At 32.6% G+C, this 12,345-nt stretch overlaps 1 protein-coding gene across 1 annotated transcript; it reads left to right on the forward strand.

Annotated features, from left to right (window-relative positions):
* Positions 1-218: 218 nt before the first annotated feature.
* On the forward strand, positions 219-2,030 carry LOC136976037 (sulfotransferase 1B1-like). Its single transcript, XM_067271229.1, has 6 exons — positions 219-508; positions 585-802; positions 920-1,049; positions 1,189-1,289; positions 1,376-1,559; positions 1,637-2,030. Exons 1-6 carry the CDS (start codon positions 232-234, stop codon positions 2,008-2,010), a joined length of 1,284 nt encoding a protein of 427 aa, XP_067127330.1. The 5' UTR covers positions 219-231; the 3' UTR covers positions 2,011-2,030.
* Positions 2,031-12,345: the final 10,315 nt, after the last annotated feature.

Below are 12,345 nucleotides of genomic sequence, written 5' to 3' on the forward strand. Positions count from 1 at the left end.
AAAAAAAGTTATTTTTGTTTTCGTTTTATTACAGTAAGTTAGTAAAAAAAGAATAGTAATGAGGAAAACAGTTTTATTCGATAGAGCCGACATAGAACGGTTTCGATTTTTCGGTTAGTTGCTATAACTTTAATTTCGTTCGATAAACAATTCGGCTTTTGAATTTGACTAAACGTATTTATTGATTTATTTTTAAAGTGATAATGCAAAGCCTACGCTTTCCGTGCAGATATGCTGTCTCTTAGGTTCCTTTACAACACTCCGGTAGGAACGTTGATAACGAATTTCTCGAATAAGGGAGAAAACAGCGATAAAGTCGTTCCGTATTCGAACGTAACGACGTCGGGAGATGCCGATTTGGACGAGTATTTGTCTAATATTCCAAAGGCGCAATTATTCAAAGGAATTTGGTTGCAAGGCTATTTAGTGCCGCCGACCATATTAGAAAGTTTAGAAAATTTCGAAATAAGGTCGGACGATGTTTTTATCGTCACTTATCCTAAATCAGGTAAATTTAAAATTGATCTTTTCTATTAGCCGATTTGCCTAAGATTAATTCGTAAACAACTTCGTATCTCGTTTAGGTACCACGTGGACCGAAGAGATATTGTCTCTGATATACAATAATGGAGACGTCGAGAAGGTCGAAAACACTCTACTTAATTTTCGAGTGGAACACTTGGAAGTCGGACGGGTGTTTGGTCACTTACGTCATCTCAAAAACATGAAATCGCCGCGATTAATGGCCACTCACCTTCCCTTTCATTCGCTTCCGAAACAGTTAAGAAGACCTAAATGTAAAGTAAGTGTTCCGATTAATCCGCGCATCTTCTAATTATCGATTAAACGTAAATAAATAAATAATAAATGTTCGGAATGTTTCTTAATGTTTGAATAACGGCATAATTTCGATTCGTAGATCATATACGTAGCTCGGAACCCGAAAGATAACGCGGTATCTTATTATCATCACCATAAAATGAGCACGTTTTTAGGAAACTTTCGAGGATCTTGGGAAAAATTTCTATCGTATTACATGAAAGGACATCGTAAGTAGTATTTCTTCTGCTTCCGAAGAAACGCCTCGACTTCTTTTATAATCGAATAACTTAAAATAGTAGTAATTACATTAAATTACATCAACGCGGACTAATTCGGACCTTAACAATTTCGTCTTCTTATTAACAGTTGTATACGGTTCCTGGTTCGATCACGTGCTGTCCTATTGGGAATTTTACTTATCTCATCCGGATAAAGTTCTATTTATTACTTTCGAAGAATTAAAAATAGTAAGAGATTCATTTATATATAAAACTTGAAAATTTCGGAATTTTCAAATGCGTTAACACACTTTTAACTAAAAACCCTTTCGAAGGATTTGCCCGAGATGATATCTCGAATATCGAACTTCGTAGGGTGCCCGATCTCTTCCGAAGCCATCCAAAGAATCTCGGAACATTGTACTTTTGAAAAAATGAAGACCAATGCCATGGTAAACAGAGAAGTACTTCCCATACACGATCTCTTCGACATGACTCAATCGAAATTTATGAGAAAAGGTGTTTGTTTTTTTAATAAAGGAAAGTACGGTACGTGTAAAATTTCATACAAATTAAAATTTGATAATATTTATCAGGAATTATCGGCGATTGGAAGAATTACTTTTCCCCGGAACAAAACGAAAGCTTCGACAGACTGTATCGAAACCGCATGAAAGATTCGGGATTGAATTTAGCATTCGAACCAGAAGATGCCTTTTCGAGAATGAAGGAACACGGAAGAATCGTGGTCATCACTCCCGATTTGTTCCTCACTCGAAAAGGTTACGAATACGACAAACTAGATTTAGATACACCGGAATATATCGAGAACAAGAAAGAAAATAAGAACCGAACAGAACTCGATCGCGATCGTTCCGATGCAAATTTAATGAGGAATAGATGTAGATGCTTCATACCCTCTTTCCATCCACATTTCCAACCAGACATATTAGGACTCGATGTTTTTTGATAACGTCGATTAAATTATCGGGCCCCACTTTGGGCCCGTCCGAACCCGTAACGGGTTTGCTAAAAAAGAAGAGGCCTCTTAGTGCCCCGGGGCAGAAAGAGTAAAGAAAAAAATATCAATTAAGTTACAAGTTTTGAAAAATCGTCTCAAAAATTGCTTATTTCTACTATTTAAGGCTGTTTTAATATTCGATATAGAATAAACATCTGACGATAACTTCAAGTATAACTATAGTTTTCTATAGTTATACTTTGAGACCAAAGACTATAAATAAAAAAGATTCGATAAACTCGACAATTTCAATGATCCGATAACAATAATAATAATACAGAATATTAATGTATATACATATTTACAGAGATCCGGTTTAGAAACAACGGTAGATAGACCTAGATCGAGAATAGAAAACAATGTTTAAGGGCCCTCCACGAATTACTCGTAGAGGAAGAGAGGAAGGAGGTTGCGAAAATACGTCGTCGTAGCTACACGAGGAACCAAAAATAACTTTAAAAATTGTACACGGTCCCTTAGCATTTAACATCTTCGGGGCATAGATCTACCGCACGTTTATACGTCGTAAAGATGGTATTTTACGAATTGGCAAAAACTGCTTACGTCGAACCCGATAGATACGGTGCATAATATATTCCCTAAAATTCCGGAACCTTTTATAATTTATAAATATCTTTAAAGTGTGTATAATGTATTCGGGTTTCCTTTACTTGGCATTTTTCAAAACACTGATGTAAATAAAAACGTCACGCGGGAAGAACGAAAATTGATCCCATCAACAGATGGCAGCACCATTATAAGAAAACTGGTTTAATCGAGTAAGTGTTTTTATTAAAATTTTTCTTTAATAAATATTCCAGTTTTAATTTCTTTTTGCCGACAAGAAAGTTACGTATAAACACGAGGAAATAAATAATGCGATTTAAAAAAATATACACCGGCGTTAATTAGTGCAAAGACTTATAAAATTTCTTTAAAACTATTGGAGTTGGTGTTAAAAAATCAATTTGGTGATATTTTTTTCTTTATAGCGATTATAACCTGGTGGGTAATTATATCGTTTGCGATATTTGACACGCGTGGATGCTGTTTATAAAACAAGGGGGGATGTTTAAAACAACACGGTCCATTGTAAGGAGGGAACTTTTTTCGTTCCTATTCACCTGTAACTACCGAAGTTCATTTAGCAGACGAACTGTTTACAATCGGCAGACGACATTTCGGCGCCACACCTTAAAGACGTCGGACGAGAGCAGGTACTTTACTTCGCTTTTTTAACTCGCCCCGCATTTTTTTTCTTTTATATAATCGAAATTAACGCGATGTCTTCTTCACTCTCTCCCCTAAAGATTAAAATAAACGAGTTTCGCGGTAACAGAATGCAAAAACTTTGTTCTTTCGCTTTTAAAAGTTATTAACGAATGGTAAAAGTCGCTTTAATGTTCGATAAAATTGTAAATTTTTCCGTTTTATCGACTCGTCCCCCACTTTAAAATTTCTGTCGATGGCTTCTTTACAAATAATAATCATATATATATATTATTCGCATCGCTCGGAAGAAAATCCTAGAATTATTACAAATAAATTTGAATAATTCTGCACTTTTAGAAGTTTATCTCGAATATATTTCGACGTTTGTTCGACCCTTAAGATGGAGAGGAGTATTTTTTGTAGGGAAGGGATAGACACTCGCGTATAGCTAACTTTTAGAGATAAAGTTAATGTTCCCATTTAGTTTCGTTCTCGGCAATATCTGACGCTAGAAGACGGATTGCCCCGAGTTATCTTATAAATTAGAATCAATCCTTTCCTACCGTCCCGTTCCGAGTGATCGTAATCGTCGGACAACTTAATGACAAATCGTCTTCCTTCGTCGATCGCCTACCGTATCGATAGTCGCCGTTACGCGCATCGATATTAATTAATACTGTACAAATATATATTAACTAATAGTGCCCGTTAGACCGGACGTTATCTACCACGTGCAGAACTCACTTAAGTCATTCATTAGACTGACGCCGTGCAGTTCGGGACGAGACAGGTGGACCGATTTCGTCATCAATTTTTGGAGACGTCGAACTCCGATTCCCGTCCGATTACGGCTTATTTTCGGGCCGGCGATTTATATAATTATTTCCACCCGCGTTCGAAATACAATGACGGTAATAAAAACGAATGCTATCGAATCGAAATCGTTTACGTGACGTCACAGTCGAGTGCCGGCGGAACAGTTACGACACGTACGCTAAAATAAACTGTCGATCTCTTCCCGAACCGTAATCGCGTATCGTCGTTCGGGACATTTCGATGATTTTGAATAGAATGAATTACTTATTTTATTTTACGTATAAATACGGTGTATCTATTTATATTCGCCGGGGGGTGAATACGATGCAAAAAGTAACCTCCGTCGACTATAAATACACTTTAAAGTTATTCGTATATCGCGTCGTATTTATTTTAATAGGTATATTATTTTATCGAAAGCCGCGAATTATTTTATAAATGTGAAATTAATTTAGATATTTCTATATCTCGACGAGAGTGTCTGACGTCGGGGGATGCAGGCAAGTCATCTATGACTCATTTCGAGAACTGTACCAGTCTAACCTTTACAGTATGACATCATAATTCAAATAATCTCCACCGACGAAATGCTTTACTTACGTCAGATATTTTATATTTAAAATGCTTTTTACAGTAATTCTTTGCTTAAATAACGGATATTCTTTAAATCGACGAGGCTTCGATCCTAATCCCGAACTTAAAAATGATTAAAATAAAAAAATTTACCTATTAAAACTTTTAAAATATCTTAAAACAATTTTCTGTATAAACGAATACGAAGTAAATTTTTCGCGCGTTGTATTTACTTTAAATCGAATTTATTTAAAAAATAAAGCGCATTATTTAAAGAAAGTCGATCATTTTACGATCCATCACAGCGGATAAGATTGCATGCAAAAAATCATTTCGGATCGGGCAGGTGGCCGGGGACCCGACACGCACGGGTTAAGGCCGACCGATCACGAAAAGTTAATGACAATTGCGAACGGACCTATTATGATTCTGCAAGGGTTAAAAGATTGTCCGGAGATAATACTTTAGAAAAAACGACAGTCGCCTAATGGCCTTATATATATATATATAGACCTAGGCTTGGCGTTATAGCGCGTGTACAGTACACCACGCACGAGGTTATAGACGTAACACACCGTAATTCCGCGATAGATTCTGTTAAATATTTTGTTTCGTAGTCGCAGAAAAGGTCGTCGTCGTCTCTCCGCGATTCATAACGCCACATTTACGAGGTTAATTGGGCAGTTTGTCTATCCTGCCACGTTTTTTCGTCGCAGTTGATAAATATTCACGCATGGACGAATCTTTGTTCGCGTTGTTTTATAACCTATTCGTAAGTTTTTGATACTCCGATAAACTCGTTCGAATTTCTTTTTTAATTAGCCGAAATTACTATAAAAATAGACGTAATATTAATAATTGTTTTAGAATGGCTTAAGAACGATTGGTAAAGCAATTTTTAGAAATGTCATTTGTAAAATCCCGGCATTTCTTTTCGAGTCGTAGCGTATTTCGTCGGGTCATTGTATGCCATCGAAATCACCGACCGTAGAGATTCGTTCGGGGAATTTTTCTTAGTCGCTTTTATTTATTTTTCCGAGGTAGTAGCTCGGCGGCATTTCTAGTTGTTTTAAATCGAGAAGTAAAAAAATTCGCCTGCGTAGAACGAGACGGTCGAGTAAATAGAATGAATCGCTATTCACCGGGAAACTGCCGAAATTTAATTCGTTGCATCTTCGTTAGAGGAACGATTACTATTTAAATAAATCAATTTTATTCGGTCAATTCCGTCTAATTGTTAAATCGATAGGGCTTATCTGAAATTTATAATAAAATTATAAACATCGATATATTTTTGTGCTCCGTCGTGTAAATATTTTATTTTATTTTTTATTTAAAATTAAAATTGTAATTTAAAATAATCGTAACATTCAAAATTAAATTTTAAAAATTTTTATGTACAAAATAATGAGATTTTCTGTATTTTTTCCTCGAAAATTTTAATAATTTAAAATTGATTAACGTCTAATTTTATTTGTGACAAAACTGGTAGATAGTATCGTTAATTTATTCTATCTTCGCCGTAATTACTTACAGTTTAGCAAGAATCTAGAAATTCAAAAGCGAATTTCCAGATTCTCGCTAGATTCTACGTCAAAATGACGTTATTGTCACATTTTCTCCCGAGTAAACTGTAAGAATGACGTCAAATTGTACAGTATTATGATGGAACGAATGCCTATGATAATTTTGGAAACATTTAATGAATTATAAAAAATAGACGAATGGAGTTTATAGAAGCGGTTAAACGGGTAATTTATATCTTGCATTTGAAATATTGTAAAATAAATACGTAACAAAATATTCTAGATTAAGTTTAGGAATATCTCTAAGTAAAATAACGGCAATTAAAGAATCGAAAGTATTTGATTGTATATAATATTAAGACCGAAAGATCCATTACGAATCTGTTAATTGAGAATTTGAATTAAACGTTTAAAAATTATTTAAATATAAAAATTTTAAGTAAACGAATAGAAACGAATGTCCGATCTCGAGTATTCGGTTTACAATTTTTCCTTATTTTTAATTAATTCTTAATAAAGGGATATTAAATTAATTAAGTAAATTAAATTAAAAAATTTTAAAAAGTGATAATCATTTTTTAATATATTTTTATTAGTCGCCGAATCATTCGACATCCGCGACTCGACTCGGATTTTCGATACATTTCAATAATTTACCCTAATATAAAACGAAATATACTTTTAATATATTTATCTATTTTTAATATATATTACACTTTATATTATTTTTTGTAGACTTTCTTTTTAAAAAAAAAACAAAACAATTCTTCGATATCGATGGTTACTAAAGGCCGGATTCGCTTACTCGGAACGTTTAATATAAACGTATGTGAAATTACCGTAGTTTATAAAACTCGATACGATATTTCGTCTTTAATAAATGCCGAATACGATGTTATTCGAGGCGCGGATAAATGCCGACCGAGTAATAATGAAAAAGTTTTGCGCTAGAAAATTTAGAATGGAACCCGGCGCCGAAGATTAAATTCGCGCAATAAATAGGAACTAAACATAGAAATGAAGTATATAACAAACTCGCTACTATGCAATAATAAAATTATAGTATTTTTTGGAAACGTAAAGAAATGTAATCCGGCTTACGGCGTACGATAAATAAACAGAAAGTTGATTGCGGGAAGCGTGCAAAATATTTTGACTAAGAAAGTTTTGTTGTTAAAAGTTGTTCCGTAAGAAAAATCAAACGGGAAACGAGACGGAAGAAAGGAAAAAACAATAACGACGGCCAGAATAGTATTTCGTGCAAATTTTACCAATGCGATAATAAAAGAAATATTATTATTGCCGGTGTAAAAATATCGCCGATTGATTCTATATTTAAAAAGGCAACTCGCCCTCCGCGCACGTTTTATCCTTCTAACAAAATCATTTCGTATAAGTTTAGAACAAATAAAAATGTAAAATTTTACTATAAACCATTCTTAAATTTCTATAATAAAAGTATTTATTAATATTAAAAGATTAAATAAATTAAGTTTTTGTCGGCATTAAATTAAATTATTAATAAATATATATTTTATTGGCTTAAATAGTCGTAAAATGATTAATATTATTGAAAATAAGTCGCGTAATCTAGCGTATTCTTTCTAAAACAAAGCGAAAACATAATATAGAAGTGTTAGGAATTATTTAAATATATAATTCTTTATAACTAAATTAATTCTTTCCGAAAAAAGTATTCTAATACGAAGCCTTTTTTGCTTCGCTTAGGCCCGTAGTTCTATTTGAATTTTCGGATAAATTAGACGAAATAATAGCTTTTTTTTATTGGAAAATCACTCGAAATTTATATAAATAATCAATTACTTATAACTTTTGGTTTAATCGTTTTATTACGTAGTCCGCGTTGTTAAATTATTTATTCTTCGGACTTAATAATTTGAATATAACGTATCCGTAAAAATTTACAAACGGAAGATATATTATTTTGTACAATTTGAGATTGATTTTAGAAAATTTATTAAACATTTTTGTGTAATCGATTCAGATATTTAAAGTTTTGGAATTAAAATGTGTTTATTAAAAATAAAAAAACAAGAATATAGGCTACATTTTAGGCCTTTAATATATAAAATATATTAAAATTTTAGTAGATAAAGGTCCAAAATTAAACTGCGCCAGGACGATAGATATTCTCCAAAAGTTATACCTCAAAAACCCGATTTTTTCGTAAGACGTGTGTTTTTTAAGCAATTTTTTAAAATAAATTATCTCGGTTTATCACGGTCGTTTTAGACACGTGGTCCTAAATATTAACGTATAACGGGCCCTTTTCCCCATTAAATAATAATAAACATAAAAATGTGACGCCTAAGCCGTAGACTCGTAACGCCGGGAGGCCCGCGGTTTGACTTAGGCGCAAATCGGCCCCGCGAATTACGATCGGTGTATCCGGACTCGTCGGGTAATCGCGTAATCCAACTTTTATGCCAATTGTAATTGTTTCGATCGACAGTTTCTGAAATTTAAAAAATTCGGACGAAATGTATACAAATTATATAAGAGCCAGACAATATACTATAAAAAGAAATTGCGTGCCAATTTTAAATTTTAATTTTATAATAAAATGAAAAGGATGTCCATCCGTTACGTCGCGCGGACCCACTCGAATTTAAGATCCGCGTATAAAAACGTATAAATAAGTCTTCTTCGGAGGAGAGAAATCTTTCGATTAAATAAGTTAATGAGGTGCGTAGGTCTAGTTTTATAATTTATGATTTCTTTAACGTAACGACCAAGTCGACAATTGTACGAAATAAAAATATTATTGGATATTTTCAGAGTATTCTTAAATTAAAAACTGTGTAGAAAGAAATATTAATAGTAAAAGAAAATTAACAAAAAATTATAAATAAAATTATTACTCAAACACCTTCGGCCTCCGAGAAATTAGTAATTTATAATATTACAAATATTACAAATTAATATTATAAATAAAACTAATACGGTTTTAACGAATTACGGGTTAAGCAAAAACAAACGGACGAAACGTAATTGGTGATTCATATTGGACAAAGGGAGTAGAAAAGAGTCCATCATCGCTAGTTTTATCTCGAAAACGTGTGGAAACGATGCTTAAAATAAACGAATTTCGCAATAGACCAGAAGAGACGTTCCGGAGTGAAATACGTCGGTCGTCGACGTAGATAATTCATTCGTCCAATTTACATATGTATATAACTTAACAATTCGAATACCCACATTTTCCCACTGATTTAAACGCGTTATTTAATAAATAAACAATTTTCAAAAATATTTAAAGATTTAACGTGAGATAAATAGCTAATTTCTTAAATCTACCGTCGTATTTCATTCTTTTATCTTTAATACGAAAGAGTAAAATTAAATGAGAATAAAATTTAAATTCGATTACGAAGCTTCATTTTTTTATACGCAAATACTTTAAGTTTTATAAATTATTTACCTGTTAAATTAATATGAAAAATAACTAATTAAAATTTAATAATAATAACAATAGGCCTAATAATATTTGTTTGTAATCTTTTATTATTAAATTAACATTACGTAAATAAATTTAATCGAGAATTATTTAATGGAAGGAAGAAAAGATTTTTACAAAATTTGAAATTACGGTCCTCGAAAACGTACGTCGTTCTTGGTCGACAAGTAGAAAATGTTTAATGAAAAAATTGCCGGTGATTTAAATCAAACTTCGGACAATTAATGTGGTCGATTCGGATGATTAATTTCCACGTTAGACATTTTGGAATGGTAGGGTACAACACGTGTCCTTTCAGACCCTTATTGGTTATTACCCGCTGAATTACTGCAACCCTTTCATGGATTATCCCATCGAAGTATACTTGACGATACGGGAAAAACCGCATTGATAATCAATTTGAAAATTATTGTTATCTAATTCGAGTTTATTATCGTTTAAAATTATTTTTAAATCCTCTATTTAAAGTTTTTCAATGGGATCATAAATTTTTAATTTGGTCTGTTGAGTCAGCTTGGTTTACCTCATTTTGAAACCAAGATTACATTTTTAAAATAAATTAGATATATATGTATAAATCTTCTTATTAATTACTGGGGCTTATAAGATAAGAGCGGTGTAAGAAGATTAAACAATTGTTGCTCTTAGTTAATTGAATGAACAATGCGTGTATCACTTTCCATCTGGTGAGTTCTGTGTAATCGAGTAATCAGATCGGCACCTGCACCATTCATTGCGGTCGAATAAGTCTACCTAACAGTTATTTGACCTGTTCGGTGCTGCGGTACACCAGACACCTGCCCTAGGACGTCACCAAATGACAGTTCACATAGGTCACATTAGACTAAACTATATCGTGTCAATAATGTCAGATTACTCAATACTTGGAAATTATCTTTGTTTCTACTTATCTTTCCCGATTGTATTGTTTGATTTTCGGCGCGCTGTTTTCGATGCGATCCGCAAATAGATGCTTTGCTTTAAGATTATAAATTTATTATTGTTGTTGTTGTTATACATTTTCAATCGATAACGTAGACTTTTTCGTTTATTTTGATATTAAAACGAAATAATACTGAAGATTTGTTCGGGTGAATGCCTATATTAGGAGTGTTCGAACCGTAGTTGGCGGACTACCGATCGAGCCGATGATCAGTTAGATAGAAGTAAATAAAAGTAACATTAATATATAATTGATTTAAAGAGCTTTACAATTATTTACGGTACCGAGTACTTTGTATTTAAAAGTAAATTCTTCGAATTCTTTTTTTTTTTCAATTTTTCGATAAAGATTTAAATATTAATATAAAAAATAAGCATACAAATTTACTAAATTAAATACTAGCCCGGAGTAAAACACAAAATGATTGCCCGCAGTCGGCGAATAAAATCCAAGTAGCCGACTAAGTACACCAGAGGCCTTTCGTAAAGTTTTGCCACTTATTAGTGTCCAAAAAAGAGGGATACGACACTCGGAACTTAATCTATTTTGTCGTTGACGTCACCGGCAGCAAATCCTCATTTGTCCAGTTAAACCAAAAATGGTTAACATTAATTAAATTTATTATATGGCCGGATATATGTTTTTCCTCCCCTCTCACCTCCCGGTCGGTACTGAGTGAATTATGTCACTCAATCGTGCATTATGGACATAATTCAGACGGGCAATGTCAATATATAAAGGGCCACGCTTATGTGGTCTACCAATGTTACTCTTCGGATGTAGTAATTAAGGACGGTCAACTCATTTGCTGTACACTGATTACATTCAAATTTAGTAGGAAAATGGCTCGTATTTTATCGGTTTTAATTTAATTAATGCAGATAACAATGTCAAAATATTGAATATAATGATATATAACTATGTTCTCTCGAACAAACTTCAGGGTGGAATAAAAGTCTATCCTACGTTTTAAAATTGCATTCGCCTAGGAAACAAAGAGTTAGAGCTTTAAAGTAGACTCGAAATTTGCATATTCAGGATGTTTACTTTGATCGTGTAAACAATACTTTTTTCAATTATAAATGGGGCGTGTAGCAAAAATTGATGTTAATTAAATGGAAATATTGCATTTCGTTTCTAATCATTGAAATTAGACGTAAAAAAAAATAATAATAAATTTTAAATTATACCCGAAATTAGCCCGTACGGCATTAACATCTGTTAAGGGGATCGATAAATAGCTGGAAGCAACAGATAATAATAAATTTCAGCAAAATTATTATTTGTAGATTTAAAACGCAATTATCGAATAGAGGAATAACGAGCAATTATATCAAAATTTTAGATTAGACTAATTTAACTAAGTCATTACTTGTTTGTCTTAGGATCAGACTAATAAATAATAGACTTAAGGTCGATTCTTAATGGAGATAATCGGTTATTTATTGGAGTATATTATCTGAAGATAAGTCTAAATTATTGTATATTTGCTAAAATATAGTTGAAGCACGACTAAAGTTTGCATTCTACATTGGTATATATTAATATTATGCTATCGTTCATTTTAATAGACGAGAAGATACGACACGAATTCAACAACTGTCGTAGAATTAAGATAAATTAAACAGAGATTTACGACAGAAAAATAGTCTGTGGCCTAACGTTTTATTTTAACCGTCTTCGTGTTTATAGAGGGAGGTTTCTCGTTTATATAATTCTATAAATTATTTCAAGTA

This window comes from Centruroides vittatus, unplaced genomic scaffold, assembly GCF_030686945.1.
Source record: "Centruroides vittatus isolate TY-2023 unplaced genomic scaffold, ASM3068694v2 contig_392, whole genome shotgun sequence".
Taxonomy (NCBI): Eukaryota; Metazoa; Arthropoda; class Arachnida; order Scorpiones; family Buthidae; genus Centruroides; species Centruroides vittatus.

Excerpts from the sequence above, each read along its gene's own strand:
- LOC136976037 (XM_067271229.1), top strand. The coding sequence starts at position 232 with ATGCTGTCTCTTAGGTTCCTTTACAACACTCCGGTAGGAACGTTGATA. Across the intron at positions 509-584 it reads CGTCACTTATCCTAAATCAG|GTACCACGTGGACCGAAGAG; the intron begins GTAAATTTAAAA and ends TATCTCGTTTAG. Across the intron at positions 1,290-1,375 it reads CTTTCGAAGAATTAAAAATA|GATTTGCCCGAGATGATATC; the intron begins GTAAGAGATTCA and ends ACCCTTTCGAAG.